This window comes from Hemicordylus capensis, chromosome 5 (assembly GCF_027244095.1).
Source record: "Hemicordylus capensis ecotype Gifberg chromosome 5, rHemCap1.1.pri, whole genome shotgun sequence".
Classification (NCBI taxonomy): domain Eukaryota; kingdom Metazoa; phylum Chordata; class Lepidosauria; order Squamata; family Cordylidae; genus Hemicordylus; species Hemicordylus capensis.
In genome coordinates this window covers 251155848-251173059 of record NC_069661.1, presented here as the reverse complement: position 1 = coordinate 251173059, position 17212 = coordinate 251155848, and the positions used below count along the sequence as shown (strand labels likewise).

Sequence of the window (17212 nt, the reverse complement as noted above, 5' to 3'; positions counted from 1 at the left end):
GGATATTTCCCAGCCCTACCTGGAGATGCTGCCAGGGATTGAATCTGGAGCCTTCTGCATGCAAAGCAGATGCTTTGCATTTACCCAAATATTTTACCTTCTGGAGAACCACCTGGAGAGGGAATGGAACCCTGGTGACACTTGATTCACACTAGCAACATACAAAAGGATCTGACGGAAGGAAAAAAGCCAGGGACAACTTTGGAATAGTAGTTTCTCGTGAAACCAGAAAATTGGGAGTGTGGCTGTTAAATGGGGACAGTAGAGTCTAAGGGGCAGTGCTGAATCTGAGAGGACCCAGAACATTGTTTCATGTCTTTTATGAGCAGTTCCCGTTTTTGTCTCCTCAGGAACAGACTTGCAGGCATTTCCACAAGTGGCATTTTATTAACCTGTACAAACATGACATACAGTTTAAAAATTCATATTAACAGTTCTAATTAAGCACCACGATCTTGAGGCAAGGACTGTGCGCACAGAGTTCTTCTATTTACTGAAGCGGAATCTGGACTACCCATTAAACTAGCATCCCGAGGAATCTTATATACATAGGAGCAAAATGCCCATCGTTATGGGCAGATAGAGGGCCCATATATGATCAGAAGAACAGCCCTGCTGGATCAGGCCCAAGGAGGCCCTTCTAGTCCAGCACCCTGTTTCCCACGGTGGCCCACCAGATGCCTCTGGGAAGCTCACAGGCAGGAGATGAAGGCATGCCCTCTCTCCTGCCGCTGCTCCCCTGCAACTGGTATTTGGAGGCATCTTGCCTCAGCCTGGAGGTAGCCCATGGCCATCAAGACTAGTAGCCATCGATAGACCTGCATATCATGCAAAGATCCTGTGGGGAGGGGGAAAGTGGTGCAATATGAGTTTGTGAGGTCCATGTAGGGTCCTTCTCAGTGGAGGCTGGGCCGCCCAAAGTCCAGGATGGGGTACAATAAGTCCGGTCAGAATGATCACCATGTTGCAGATGAGAGTGAACAGACTGAGAGATTGTTGCTGCTTAAGGGCCATGGGCCGCATCCATGATCCAGGCAAGAAGGACCGAAGCAAGGGTGTGGCTCACACTTTCCGCTGCCCCACCCCACCAGCTCTTGTCCAGAGAAATTTGTGTGAAGGAGGATGCTGCACAATATACTTTGATGGAAATAGGCATCTGTCCAGGCATTAAAACTTGGAAATAGTCTGGGAGGACCTGGTCCACACTGCACCATTTTACCTGTCTCTGCATGCACAGAACCAATCTGCAGGTCTGCTCTGGTAGTCTGCCCAGGATTGTGATACCTCCTTATGGTGGGATTTCCTGCAGGGAAGAACAGTGGATCGGCTGTTGCTTTCTGCATGCAGCGAGATCCCACAGATGTGGGATCTCTGCATGCAGCGAGATCCCACAGACACATGCAAGATTCCATAACCATCTCTACTATGCATGGATCACTAGATGGTTGCAAACAATATATGCCAGGTATCCAAGAGTTTTTGTGGATCCCTCTCCCTCTCCCTCTCCCTCTCCCTCCCTCTCCCTCTCCCTCTCCCTCTCTTAAATGAGGTGAGCTGTGCGCTCCTGGACCAAGGAGGGCAAGTGCACAGCCTTCCGAGAACTCAATAAAATAAAAAGCAAAAAGCTCACAGAAGAACAGCCAGGGACTTGTGCCACTCACCACTATTCCCATTGTTGACAATATCCAACAGGTGCCTGTTGCACAACTGCATTGTGTGCAGTCACTGTTATTTCAGTCTAAGGAAAGAATGAGTTTACCCAGGTACAAAATATAGTGATCGGTGTGGTTGGGAAATGTGCTACTCTTCATCTGAAAGGCAACCTTGGGAGATGTCTGGACTGCCCCCAGCAGACAAGAAACATATTTAGTGCATACCCACACCCCTGATTACTGGGGAAAGGCCCAGAAATAGAGGGACAGACAGGCCAGGGAGTGCTTATTCTTCGCAAAGCAGCCTCAGGGAGCTGAAGGAACTAGCTGTATTGTCAGTAACTGAATTATGCGCAAAAAGATCAAGGGAGCTTAATTAAATACACAAGCCCCACATTGACTCCCCTCCCCAAAGTTCAGCCCACACAGGCCCCCAGAGCCTTCTAAACATGGTAGTTGGGGAGCATCACAGAAGGCAAGGTGATGGGGGCCCTTTCTGCCGTCTGAGCAGTGTACAGTGCTGTGTGTGATGACTTCTTAGGAGTTCCCAAGGTTTCTCTGAGGCCAAAGCAGAGTGGAGATTACAAGACTTGCACAAGGGCACAAGGGCCCCCTGAGATCCTGAGAGAGTCTGAAAAGAGATCTCACAAGATCCAGCAGATCATCTCACAGAAGGGGATTTCTCTTATATTTAGCAAGGGGAGAACAACTGGCCCTATCCAACTATCCTATGCTGCTGTGGCTGTTGCTGGTGTCTGCCTTTTGGTTCTTTTTAGAGTGTGAGCTCTTTGGGGACAGGGGCCCATCTTATTTATGTATTACTTATTTCTCTATGCAAACTTATTTTTCTATGTAAACCGCTTTTCTATGTAAACTGACTAAACGAATGACAACGGGTACAGCAACCAGCCTCAGAATTGATAATGAAGACATGAAGTGGTGGATAGCTTCTGCCTTTTAGGATTGACCATCAACAGTAAAGGATCCAGCAGTCAAGTAATATGCCGCAGACTAGCACTTGGTAGGGTTGCAATGAAGGCCTTGGAAAGGATATTTAGAAGCTGTGACGCGTCTATACCTACAAAGATTAGAATTGTTCAGACAATGGTTTTCCCCTTGACACTCTATGGATGCGAAAGCTGGACTTTGAAGAAGCAAGACAGAAAAAGCATTGACGCTTTTGAACTTTGGTGCTGGAGAAGGCTTTTGAGGATACCATGGGCAGCCAGGAAAACAAACAAATGGATCTTAGAACAAATCAATCCAGAATTTTCACCTGAGGCACAAATGACCAGGCTCAAACTATCATACTTTGGACACATTAAGCGAAAACCCAGCTCCCTTGAGAAGTCCATAATGCTAGAGAAAGTTGAAGAGAAGAAGAGGATGAGCAGCAGCAAAGTGGATGGACTCGATTATGACAGCAATGAATGCACCACTGAGAGACCTTAAAGGCCAAGCTGAAGACAGATCATCCTGGAGACAATCTATCTATGTGATTGCTACGAGATGATACCGACTTGACGGTACTTAATCAATCAATCAAACTGGTTTGAGAACGCTGGTTGAAGAGCAGTATATAAATATTCATAGTAGTAGTAGTAGTAGACGTAGGGATGTTGAGCACTTGTGTGCAGAGCAGAAATTCCACCATATCTCAAACGTGAACCAAGATCTCTCAAGAGCAGGGGCGAATTCCAATGTTAACGGACACTGAATCTGCTACAGGGTGAGCCCGGGTGAAAGCCCCTTGCTGATCGATCTTCCCTTCGGAGAGTTTCTGTCTGGAGTCATGATTAAGTCAACAGCATTGTCTCCAACAGAAATGAAGAGCTACAGCAACTGGCTGGGAGACTGGAGGCCATTTCTTTTCCTTCTCTCAGGACAACAACTTCTCCATGATGGGGTTGGTAAATGAAAAATTGCTGAACATGGTTTGGTCCATGCTGTTAATGAGAGTTCTGTCTCCACACGAAAGCCGGGGTTTCTCGTTCAGAAATTCCTTGTCGAAGTTGCTGCAATCACCAGGTGATTTCTTTGGGAGGGAGGGAGAAATCATCATTAGAAGCAGCAAGGGTAGCAACATCAAAGCTGCTGAAGCATCAGACTGTACTCTCCTCTCTCCTGATAAACACTCCTGAGTGAATTTTGATTAGGCTGGGCAGAAAGTTATCCAAGGAGAACTTCCAGCTAAATTTGGAGTGGGGAAACTCAGGGGTAAAGAGGGGCCATACTTGCCATCACTGGTTTTGTAGTGGTGGTGGCAGTTAGGGCTGTGCAGTTGTATCTGTCCAACAAGCATCTGCTGGGCTTTGTCGGAATGAATTCAGACACAACAACGGGCAGTCCGAACCGCCAGAACCTCCGACTGAGCTCCCTGCGGTCGTGCTTGAATTCTGTCTGACATTCCTGTTGGACTCAAGCAAAATGGCCAGCAAGTTAGTTCTCAGCTGATAGGTCCCTGGCCATTTAATTTGGGTCCAACAGGAATGCCAGGAAATGTGGATTTACGAACTGATCTGACCCAACCTGACAATTTGGGGGTGGGGCGGGGCATGTTAGCCCCCATGACATCTCGGTCTGGTAGGATCAGATCAGATGGGACCTTTTTAGGCCTCACAGGCCTAGTGGAAATGCTCCTCTGGGTGACTACCATTTTCCTCCCAGAATGCCCTTCACAATGATGCTATGTGAAGACATGCTGACCACTCTAACTCAATTTATCATCCACAATATATATGCTTGAAGAGTCATCCGTATCTGCTTCACCAGCAGAAGTCTGAACTCTTGGATGGATTTTGGGGGAATTCCTTGATGGATTTAAAAGCTGGTGCTTCTAAGGACCACACTGTATGTTACTTTTAATGTGTGCTTCAATGTGGTGTGTCTCATTTTCTTTCCTAAACAGCAACCTCAGATGCCCTCCAAATCTGGATGAGGGCCATGGCAAACGGCCCCTCCACCCCACTGACCCGATACACCACTGCCCCTATGGCTGCTACTTGGAAAACAAAAATGAGACACCCAGGGCCAAAGTATGCATCAGAAGTAATGTGTAGTTGGCCCTAAGACTGATTACATTAGAAGTGTTCTATCTACTTGATAGATTTTATGGGAATGTAATTGTATGCCAGTACGTATATGGATTATTATATGAAAAACAGTTGATTAGAGCACATTTCCCTATATAATGAAATCATTTTTTGATCACTTTTGTGTTTAGCCTCGAGAACTCTTTCTAATTTTGCAGGGGTTTGTTGAGCTAACTTTGTAAATCAAGCCTCCTAGAACTTCTACTACATCCAGGCTGTTCTGAGGGTGAATTGTACAATATATTTTTTTTACAGGAAAAGGTCAGCATGTGGTGAATTTTCCCTGTCATCCTCCCCATATTATACAGTCAGGTAAAGGCCCTCCAGACAGAGTGATAATTTAAGCATGCTTTGGAAATAGCTTGTGTTTTGTAGAGAGCTCCAAACATGGGAAATATTGGTCTGGTCATATGGGACCCTTTAACCACAAAGAGCCAGCATGTGGCTAGAGTGCTGGACTAGGACCGGGGAGACCCGAGTTCAAATCCCCATTCAGCCACGATACTTGCTGGGTGACTCTGGGACAATCACTTCTCTCTCAGCCTAACCTACATCACAGGGTTGTTGTGAGGAGAAACCTAAGTATGTAGTACACCGCTCTGGGCTCCTTGGAGGAAGAGCGGGATATAAAAAATGATTAAAACAATAAAATAAAACAAAACAAAAGCTCAACCCCGGGAGAATGACTGTGTGGGACTCCCCTCAGTGCTGTGCTACTGTCTGCTCCTTTCACTGTGCAGAGAGCAAAAGGATGTTCAAAGGGAGCCAGCCAACGAAGCCTTGTCCTCACCACTCTGGGCTTGAAAGGTGGTTCCACGGCTCCTTCTTCCAGAGCTTCCCAGTTGATTTCTTGGAAAAAGGCATGCCGGCGGATGTCCCCTCTGGCCCCCAGCCTCCTCTCCGGTTCTCTTACAAACAGCTGGAAAGCAATGGAAAGATGAGGTAAAATGGCATTGACTGGTTCAGAGCAGGGTCCACTTGGGCCAGTTATCCCTCCCTTCTAGATCAGGATGGTCCCAGGGCAGGGTCTGAAGACACACGGCCCACCCACCTGGCTGAAGCGAAGCAGCTCTGGAGCTGGACAAGGCCTGGATGAGAGTCCTCTGCACGTTACAATACAATACAAATACAATACAACAAATATGTCTATACCACTTTTCAACAAAAATTTCCCAAAGTGGTTTACACAGAAACAAGGCAAATGAATGCATGAATGGCTAAACTGACTCTCCTGTCCCCAAAGGGCTCACAATCTAAGTAAGAAACACAAGATAGACACCAGCAACAGCCACTGGAGGTATTGTGCTGGGGATGGATAGGACCAGTTGCTCTCCCCCTGCTCAGTAAAGAGAATCACCACTAAAAAGGTGCCTCTTTGCTCAGTTAGCAGGTTGTCTTTAGATGATTCATGGGAAAAAGGGGGATCTAGATGGACAGCCCACAGGCCAGACCTAACCCTTGAAGCAACTTGCTAATCTCTGCTGAGGTGGCAAAGGGGTGTCTTTTCCAATGATGGCTCGCTTACATCTGACAGTTGCATTTAAATGTCCCCATGTAATCTAACATAGTGAAGTTCTCACAACCAGCCCTAACCGGGTAGGACAGTGCTAGCCCAGGTAGCACTGTTCGTGAGAAGTGCCGGAATTGCTCCCGATCCCAGTGCTCCTCTGCCAGGTAGCCCATTTTTTTTGCCCAGGCTAAAAGTAAACTAGGAGGGCCCGTGAAAACCCTCCTACCTCCCATTCCCCAGTCATGAGGTGACCAGGCTTCTGGCAGCCATTTAAAACATAGAGGCCAGGGGAAGGAGTGACCCAGCCTCAGGAATTCCCACAATTCACCATGCGGCTCGCAGGGTGCATTGTGGGACACCTGGAGGCCGGGCTTCACTCCTGCAACCTCCAGATTGCCACGCTGCTCACCTCAGCTGCGATCGTGTGGGTGTGTGAGTGGCGCCGCTCAGGAGCAATGGGCTGTTGTGTGGGGGAAGGTGGGTACAATCCTACCTTCCCCCCAACCCTCCCCAATCCCACCAAAAATGGCCGTGTGAATGATCTCAGTGTCTCTATCGTGGTCATTGCTGGTGTTGATCTTGTGCTTATTTTCAGATTGTGAGCACTTTGGGGACAGGCAGCCATTTTCTGATCCTCTTGTGGTAGAGAAATGGGGAATTGTCTCTGCTATATTAGGATGAAGAGGTGTCTCCAGACAGCTCTGTCCCTTCCAAGCTGTGGAAGTGTGGTGTAGTGGTCAGAGTGCTGGACTAGGACCGGGGAGATCCGAGTTCAAATCCCCATTCAGCCATGAGACTTGCTGGGTGACTCTGGGCCAGTCACTTCTCTCTCGGCCTAACCTGCTTTACAGGGTTGTTGTGAGGAGAAACTATGTAGTACACCGCTCTGGGCTCCTTGAAGGAAGAGCGGGATATAAAATGTAAATAAATAAATAAATAAATAAATAAAATATTGTTCTTGCTGGCTAATACAAACTTATGAAGCTACCTTCTTTTGAGTCAGACATTGGCCCACATAGGCCAGTACAGACCTAGCTCACTATCTGAGGACTCACCATCTGCATTCAGGTAATGGACACTTGACCTCGTATTATGTGAAAAAAATCTGGCCCCAAAGGGGTCAGTTCTGCATATCTGTGGATCGGGGTACCCGGAAATGACCTGGGAGGTCATTTCTGGTCACCATTTTGTGAGGAGAGCCATTTTATGACTCATTTGTGAACCACCACCACCCCCCGCACAATTTCCTGCTTAATTTTGGGGATTTTTGTACTTGCGGAGGGCATTCTTGGATTCCTGACAGCTTGTGGACTCATGGTAGGGCACTTTGCTTGGCTAGTATTCGCATTTTTGGGATGATTTTCGGATTCTTTTTTTTGGTCTGGGAACCCAACCCCCGCGTTCCCATAGACTTAATGACTTAATATCCACGTCTCTGTTACCTGTGGTAATCTGTGGGAACGGAACCCCGTGGATAATGAGGTACTCCTGTATCATCTACTCTGACTGGCTGCCCTACCTGGAGATGCTAGGAATTGAACCTGGAATGTTCTGCTTGCAAAGCTGGTGCCCTCTCACTGACCTCTGGCTCCTTTCCTCCTTTATCCTGACTCCATCTGACTCAGTCTTGCACACAGTGATTGGCAGCTCCTGTCCAGCATCTCTGTCTTTCCAAGCATCCTCTTGGGAAGTGCCAGGGATTGAATTTGGGGCCTTTCGGCATGCAAAGCAGATGCTCAACCATTTAGCTATGGTCCCTTCCCAACCCTGTGGACGGGAACCTTCACTTTGAGTTCCTCTTTTTCATCTATTGGCTGGTGGCCCTTTTAATTCAGTATATCAATATCTACAAGACTGTCTGGTGCTATCTGTACAACCAACCACCCTGCCTTCTGCACATCACTGAACCTTCACCTCATTGATTACCACCTGGCAGCATTTATCACAGTGATGCTGGCATGAAGGCTGGTATGAGTCCTTATCTCTGAGGCCTCTCAGGTGGGCATTACATCCGTGATTCACTATTCAGCGTTGATTTTGGCTCGCCTGGTACTGCTCACCCTGTGTGGATGGGTGCTTTGTTGGACTCTAGTCAATCTCTTCCATAGCCATTTTGTCCTTAATCTTCTTAATCTGTCCTTATTCTTTCCTCGGGGTGGGGTGGGGGAAGGCTTTGCTTCTCCAGTGAAATTTTCCATTCAGATAACAGCAGCTGGGGTAAGGGGCATACCACAGAGTGCGCCTTCTGAATATATTTGCTTGGCCACATGTGTTGTCATTTGTAGACAAGTCAAAACATTTTTGTTTGTCAAAGCTTTTTCTGGCACTTGACCTGCTCTTGATCTCTGGAGATTCAGTAGTTCTCATTCTGCTATTTAATAAACTGACTGTTGATTGCATTTGGTTGGTGGCTGGCTTTTCATAAATGCATTTTAAAAAGTTTTACTGTATATCAGCTTGGGAGATGTAGTGCTGAGAATACAGATTATAAATCCTTCTGCTTAAAAACAAAACAAAACTGAAGTGCTGTATGGCAGTGATATTCCTCTGGTAGATGTCATTCCATCTGGAAAGGCACTCAGTTTCCAGATGGAAAAATACTGTGTTTGAAAATGAAAGGGTTTTTTGCATATCCATTCCATGTCCAGATGACATATTTTCCCATTGTGCAATTTCACAGTGCCATCTGCTGGCCATTTGCTGCCAATCCATGATGACTCAATCTATTCACTATTTACCTTAATACTTGTAAGATTATCTGAAAAGAGTCGATTCTCATCACAGATGTGTGATGGGGAAGGACATCATCTGGGCAGGGAGTGAATAATCAAAAAGAACTTCTCTTTTCAAACTGATATTTCTCCATCTGGAAACACCCTCATTTTATGCAAAGGAAATGATGCTCTATATAAAAAGGACACCTTGCCCCCCTGCAAGGCTATGGAGAGAAGTAATTCAGATCAAAAGGGATATCGCTCAGGAAGATCCCCCCACCTTCACTAAAATATCTCTTGCATCCTTGTCAAGCCATCGAGGATAGAATGGATTGTCCATACGAATAGATTGGAAGAGCTCCTCCTCATCCTGGCCATGGAAGGGAGACTGGCCAATCAGCATTTCATACAGGAGGACGCCAAATGACCACCAATCAACAGATGTGTTGTATTTCTGTCCCAGCAGAATCTGTCATAGAAGGAAATTGGGAATTAAAACATAAGGAGCAGCCGTCTACCGAGTCAGACTATTGGACCATCTAGCCCAGCATTGCCTGCTCTGACCGGCAGCTCTCTTCTGGCAAAAACACAGCAAAAAACAAGCCATCAAACCAATGTTTTATAAAAGTTACATTATAAAGCAATTAAACTAAATGACAAAACGCCTTTTGGACTCAGAAGCTCTCTATCTGGCAATACCAGAGCCTTATCAGGAAGCCATGAAGACAGCAACCTGCCCTTATTGTTAGTCTCCAGCATCTGGTTTTCAAAGGTATACTGCCTCTGGGCTTGGAGGTTCCATTTAGCAATCACAGCCATTGTGAGCAATCATATCACACCCACCTCAGGGGCAATATAGTCGGGGGTTCCACAGAATGTGCTTGCCTTGGCTTCCCCAAATATATTCTCTTTGCACATTCCAAAGTCAGCAATCTTGATGTGTCCTTCTTTGTCTAAGAGAACATTATCAAGCTTTAGGTCTCTGGAAGACAAGAACGTGTTAAGTTTCTTCATAGAAAATGTTATCCATTTGCAAGGGGTGTTGAGCGCTGCAAATCCAGTAATCTACACACACACTCCTCATGTACTAAAGCCAGTTCTTACATAACATTTATGGACATGACTGCATCTCAGATAATCTCTGAATTTATCATCTCACTCATATCCACATACTAGTATAAGGGACTTGCAGTTTGCAAGCATTCCTCCTGTAAGACACAATGGCCACACACTCTCCTTTCACCCATTGCTAGTTGCTGCCCAGAGGAATTTATGTGTTTAGGACACTGTACTGATCTCTTTAGCATGTACGCTTTTTCAGATTTTTTGATTTCCGAAGCGATTTTGATCAAAATTCGAAACAGATTGAAACGCAGAGAACTGAAAACACACAGCTCGTTCGTTGCTTCATGATTCAGTGGGTCCAGACTTGCTGTCTAGAACAGTACCCGAGAAAACTGCCAAACTTTAGGTATCATTCCCCATGCATTTCCAGTGGGAATGTTCTTCCATGTTTTCCAGCAAATCTATCAATTGTTTAATGAGATTTTTTATTTTTCTTGTAGTTGGGGTGAGATCTGGAACCTACTTGTGAAACTGCATGTTTCTGTCTTTCAGGATTTGGTCTGGGAGCTTCATGTCAGTGAGTGAGTGAGTGAGACCCAAAAGCTTGAGAAAGAAAGAAAGAAAGAAAGAAAGAAAGAAAGGAAGGAAGGAAGGAAGGAAGGAAGGAAGGAAGGAAGGAAGGAAGGAAGGAAGGAAGGAAGAATTTGGCTAGTTCAGACTTATTGGCCTAATTCAGATGTCATGCAAATCCATGGTTTGATGCTATTTTAGCATGACAATTAGGAACCTTGGGTCTACACACTCCTGCAACTTTTGCATACTTTGCTTATTTATTTAGCTTTAGTTTTTTTAATTTAAAGCATTTATTTTGCTTTAGTTTTTTTAGTTTTAGTTTAGTAAAGCAAAAACAGTTGCTTAGTTTTTAGAGTTCTCAGTTTTTAGCTTTTAAACTAATTTTTAATTTGAAACTTTTTTTGTTTTAAATTGTAATTTTAATTGTGGTTTTAGCCTGGTCTTTTAACCTGTTTAACTTAATTTGTTTAACTTTATTGGCCTTATTTCACATTGTATCTATTTTATTATTGTTGTGAGCAGCCCTGAGCAGTAGTGTACTGGAAGGGCAGGGTATACATATTTTAAATAAATAAAAAAGGTAAAACTATATTGATTTGGTTGTGAAACATTTAGTATTCTTAACACATACGGTAACACATCAGTAGCACATCAGTGGTTATTTTAGTGTATGCATCTAGGTTATCCGTGTGTGTGTGTGTGCGCGAGCGCGCGTGTGTGTGCACATGCGCAAGGTGTAAGGTAGGAAGGACAATCAGACCTTTCCACCTTACAAGCATCACAAAATATCTGGCACTCTGATCCGAAGCATGTTTACTTGGAAATAAGGCATATGAACTGAGTTTTGTAAAGACCGGAATTTATGCTAGGACTTATGATGAAGGAGAAAAGTCCTACCTGTATATGATGCCTTTGGAATGAAGGAACTGCAAGCCACAAATTATTTCAGCAGCGTAGAACCTGAAAAATTCAAAGTCAAGCCAATCTTCATTTTCTTCACTACTTTTTAAAATTAAGAAGTATAAGTAGAGCCCTGCTGGATCAGGGCAAAGGTCCATCCAGTCTAGTATCCTTCTTTTCAAAGGGGGCAATTCCAAGGGTAACGGAATCAGGCATGTTACCACCTTTTCAATGACTGTAGCCATAGGCAAATTTTCAAGTTGATATTATATACCCACTGGCATGAGAACATCTCCTACATAAGAACAGCCCTGCTGGATCAGGCCCAAGACCCATCTAGTCCAGCATCCCGTTTCGCACAGTGGCCCACCAGATGCCGCTGGAAGCCACAGGCAGGAGTTGAGGGCATGCCCTCTCTCCTGCTGTTATTTCCCCTGCAACTGGTACTCAGAGACATCCTGCCTTTGAGGCTGGAGGTGGCCTATAGCCCTCCGACTAGTAGCCGTTGATAGACCTCTCCTCCATGAAGTTATCCAAACCCTTCTTAAAGCCATCCAGGTTGTTGGCTGTCACCACATCTTATGGCAGAGAATTCCACAAGTTGATAATGCATTGTGTGTGACAAAGTACTTCCTTTTGTTGATCCTAGATTTCCAGGCAATCAATTTCATGGGATGACCCCTGGTTCTAGTGTGATGTGAGAGGGAGAAGAATTTCTCTCTACAGTAATCCCTCGACCTACGAACTACTCAACATCCGATGTTTTCGAGTTACGAGCGACAAAAAGACCGGAAGTAGTTGCCGGTTTAGATTCAGCTTACTCGACCTACGAATTTTTAGATGCGGTTTCTTCGACTTACGAATGTTTCCAGACTTCCGTGGTGCGCTCTTCGACTTACGAAAATTTCGACCTCCGAACGTGCGTTCGGAATGGATTAATTACATAAGTCGAGGGACCACTGTATCCACTTTCTCCACACTATGCATGATTTTATAGACCTCTATCATGTCTCCCCACAGTCATCTTTTTTCTAAACTAAAAAGCCCCAGGTCACAAGGCCATACAGGTGGCCCTGGTTACCAGTATCTGTGGTTGGGCAATAGAGATCTGACCTTGGGATACACACCACCTGTATTTGTTACAAAATGCTTAAATATTATAGATAGTGAGGCTGTGCACACTAGCCCAGTCCAGGCTAAGGCAGCCTGACCTGGGTTGGGCTGCAAAAGGTCAGCGCTAGGATCGAGGTTGATCCTGGTGCTGCCTCCCTGCAGAGCCCGGGTTTTTAACCTGGGTTAGAGGGCGTCATTTGTATCTTTCGTACACTATCTATAATTTTTAAGCATTTTGTATTTGCCTTGTCGTAGGAGATGTTCTCTTGCCATTATATATCTTGCTAGACATAAGAGCAACCTGCAAATCTGCTTATGGCTACAGTCATAGAAAAAGTGGTAACACGTCTGATTCCATTACCCTTGGAATCACCCCAGTGGCCAACCGGATACCTCTTGAAAGACCACAAGCAGAGCACAAAGGCAATACCCATCATAGTTGTATGTCCCCAGTCTTTGCTATTCTGGGGTAGACTATCTCTTAACATGGAGGTTCCATGGAGGCAGACTACCTCTTCACATGGCTAAATAGTTATGTCAGTGATTAGACCTTCCCTTCTCCTTATGTTTATCTAATGCTCTTTCAAAGCCGTCTAACCCCATGACCATCAGCACATCCCATAGGAGGAAATTCTAGATATAATTTCTGCACTGTGTGAAGAAGGACTTCCTTTGGTCTGTTCTGAGTCTACTGCCCATCACTTTCATATAGGGTGACATTTATGAGTCACCTTCCTGCAAGTACCTTTCTGCTTGGCACCATCGTGCTATGCAAAGGAAGAAAACCATAATCAAACCCACGAGGGCATTCAGTGGCAAAAAGAAGCCTAGGCCAACTGACACGTGGGCTATTATTAGCCCCAGAAGTGCACCTAGGTAATTTTGGAGTCTGGACCTAAAGGCCTTTGGAGGCCTCCCCGGCTGGAAGCCCATCCCGGCTGGAGGGCCCCCCTGCTGCGAGTTAAGCATCATCACCCCAAAGGCCTTTAAAATATTTCCATCCCACATATTTCTTTATCCACTTCCCACTCTGTCTCTAAAGCACCCGGCACAGGTCACAATCACACTCGGCTGCCCAGTAGGGATGTGCAAACCGGTTCGGAACGAAACTGGTTCGGTTCGACAGCTAGATATTGAGCTGAACCCCCTGTTTGGGTCAGCATTGAGCTGAACCCCCCAACCTGTTCAGGGGTTTTGAAGTTATTTTTTTAGAATCAACTTAACCCCTCTGAGGCAGAGGCCCATTCTTACCCTGGCCTTGCAGAGGCCCATTGGGCATGCATGGTGGCCTCCAAAATGGCCACTGCGGCAGAGGGCAGGCCTGGAACGGGCCGAAGACCACCCAAACTGGGCGGTTTTTGGCAGTAATGGAGGCTGGCAGGGGAGGGGAACTTCTTGAGACCTCCCGCGGCTGCAGCAGCGCCCCCGGAGGGGGGTAAGTTGCTTTTAATTTTTTTTTAAAAAAATCTTGAACCCCCTCAAACCGAACTGGACTGGGGGTGGTGTTCAAGGGGGTGCAAAACCAAATTTGCCCGGTCTGGTTCAAGTCTGCTTCAGACTCGAACCGAACTGGGCCAACTGGTTTTGTGCATACCTGTTGCCTACTGCTCAGCACAGTGTGGGGCAGCAGTGACCACACTGCCCAGGACAGACTGAAGAAGATTTGTGGGCCTCGAGGTGTGTGGAGGCCCTGGACTTCGTCCCTGAAGTATAAGAACATAAGAACAGCCCTGCTGGATCAGGCCCAAGGAGGCCCATCTAGTCCAGCATCCTGTTTCACATAGTGGCCCACCAGATACCGCTGGAAGCCACAGACAGGAGTTGAGGGCGTGCCCTCTCTCCTGCTGTTACTTCCCTGCAACTGGTACTCAGAGGCATCCTGCCTTTGAGGCTGGAGGTGGCCCACAGCCCTCCGACTAGTAGCCATTGATAGACCTCTCCTCCATGAAGTCATCCAAACCCCTCTTAAAGCCATCCAGGTTGTTGGCTGTCACCACATCCTGTGTCAGAGAGTTCCACAAGTGGATCACGCGTTGTGTGAAAAAGTACTTCCGTTTGTTGGTCCTAGACCTCCTGGCAATCAATTCTAGGGGTAAGAGTGCCACTGGTTAGCCCTTCAAAAACAGGCAGGATTAGAAGACTCTGCAACACTGACTTTGAAGAGGAGAGATCACGGAAAGGTTTTAACTTGAAAGGGAAAGCAAAGTGGGTCATTGGCCTGCCTTCTTGGGGACTCCATCTCTCACTGCTGCTGCTGCTGCGGATAAAGCCCTACTCCCTGCGCCAGACAACCTAACCCAGAGTTCCCAATCTTGGGTCCTCAGAGGTTGTTGGACTACGACTCCTAGGATCCCCAGCTGCAGTGGCCAGAGGTCATATCAGCTGGCAGTGACCATCCAATAACATTTAGGAGCCCAGGAAGCTGCCATATACTGAGTATAAGCTCCTTTGGTTCCTAGGCAACATATTTAGGCAGTGGTGGCTAGAGAGGCCATTTGCTAGGCAAAACCAAGGGTGCAGCCACTGTGGGAGGGGAATCCCCCCCCCTCTGATCTTTAGTCACTGGAAGGGGGTGGAAGAGGGAGGGCCTGTCATGGCCAGGACTCCGTCAGCTGCCTGGTATGTGGGTTGGAGGGCAATCCCCAGACGGCTGCTAGAGCCTCACTGCCGTCTTGCTCAGCCTTGGCCCCATTCTGAGGCCCCATTCTGAGGCCTTGCCTCAGTGGAGAAGGTTTGGGCCAAGCTTTTGCATGCCTGGGCCAACATCCCGACTACTGCCCAACAACCAACGGAATTGCACTAGCACAAGGAGATCACACGGCTCCACCAAATCACAGGTGTGCAGGCAAACGGCTTTTGGGTGGGGTTTGACAGGCTTGTTGCTTTCATATTCATTGAGAAGGTTGATTTGAAACAGCGGACTTCTGGCCAAGGAGCTGCTGCTGCTCCTAAGGGCACCCATTTATGGGGCATTTTTCCCACGGATGCTCACCGGGCACCGAATGCAATGTCCTTTTGGGGCCAGGCAATTCTCCCAGCTTTGTACTTCTAAAGGTAAAGTTGTGCCCTTGAGTCGGTGTCGACTCCTGGCAACCACAGAGCCATGTGGTTTTCTTTTGGTAGAATACCGGAGGGGTTTCCCATTGCCTTCTTCCATCCCAATGCAGTATGAGATGATGCCTTTCAGCATCTTCCTATATTGCTGCCGCCTGATATAGGTGTTTCCCATAGTCTGGGGAACAGACCAGTGGGGATTTGAACCAGCAACCTCTTGCTCACTAGGCATGTCATTTGAGCAGTTTTAATGCTGTTTTTATCTGCTTTTCTTCCTTTGCATCGCCTGTGGTATATTTTGTAGGGCATTTGTTTATTGCATCAATTTGTGAACTACCTTGGAAATATTTGAATGAAGGGTGACATGCATCCCCCCCACTAATATTAAAAAATAATGTGGTACAGTCCTCTCATAGGACTGTATCGCCTCTGACTGTACGGGGGGGGGGTTGTGTTTGAATTGTCACATGCACATATCAGAATCCACCTGCAACTGGGAAATTAATACTTCAGGGAGCAAACAGCAAGCTTTCACACGAGGGAATGCCTCTCATGAGTTTGGAGTGGAGAGTCCTTTGAGGACTATACCACATCATGATCGGCATATTTGAATTGTTTCTCTGTGTCCAATCTGCAACAGAATAGAGGCCATCTTACCTTGCTCTGCCAGTGTCAAACTTATGGCAGATTTGTATATGAAACATCAGGTCTCCCCCGTTGAGGTATTCCATTATGAAAAATAGATTTTCCTATGAAATTATAAAAAGAATGCTATCACTTTAGTTCATGAGGCATCCCTCTTGGGATAAGTATCCTGAGAACCAGAGATGGAGCCTTGATTCAGCAACAGTGTTCCCTGTAACAGAGATTCCATGACGTTGTGGACTACAACTCCCATCATCCTCAGCCAAAATCATTGCAGCTGCGGATGATGGGAGTTGCAGTCAACATAATCTGGAAATCCCTGTTCCAAGAAACTCTGCTCAGCAATCTTTTTTCTCTTGGAAAAATTTAGGGCCAGTTTGGACAATGCATCCAACCATGCAGTTAGGGACATAAATGCACACGTGTGGCTTCCCCTCATGGCATGCTGTTCCACATCACCTTTGCTTGAGGGCCGTTCATCCAAACAGCCCCTTCGCATGTGATTTTGTGTGGTTTTTATTTTATTTTAAAGAAAATAAACTATTTTTTAACAAGTGCAAAACTACTCAAGGGATTCGGGAGGGGTGAACATTCTTGGTGACAACACAAGAGGACAGCCAATCAGCAGCCTGCAGAGGCGTATCTAGTGAAAATAGCACCTAGGGCAAGCACTGAAATTGCACCCCCTGTCCAAACATCTGACACTCATCTTTCAGATAACTTTACCATAATATCAGCTGAAAAATACAAGTCTGAAGGTCACATGCAAGTCACATATATGAATATGTGTACAGTGACTTATATTATATTATTATTATTTTTTTAAAATTACCTGTAGCCCCTTTGGGGGGCTTCCTAAAGGCCATGGAGGGGGTCTACAAAGGTTCCCCCTCC

General features: G+C 46.2%; 1 protein-coding gene across 2 annotated transcripts in view; it reads right to left on the bottom strand.

Annotated features, from left to right (window-relative positions):
* Nucleotides 1–371: 371 nt before the first annotated feature.
* Nucleotides 372–17212, bottom strand: part of PRKCQ (protein kinase C theta) — a 76599-nt gene continuing 59758 nt past the window's right edge. For both annotated transcript variants that reach the window (XM_053258615.1, XM_053258614.1), the window contains exons 13-18: nt 16331–16422; nt 11504–11566; nt 9812–9950; nt 9249–9437; nt 5535–5663; nt 372–3687 (exon numbers count right to left, since the gene is read on the bottom strand). In XM_053258615.1, the coding sequence (XP_053114590.1) occupies nt 3532–3687; nt 5535–5663; nt 9249–9437; nt 9812–9950; nt 11504–11566; nt 16331–16422 (768 nt within the window). In that variant the 3' untranslated portion in view covers nt 372–3531. The remainder of the gene's footprint in view (nt 3688–5534; nt 5664–9248; nt 9438–9811; nt 9951–11503; nt 11567–16330; nt 16423–17212) is intronic.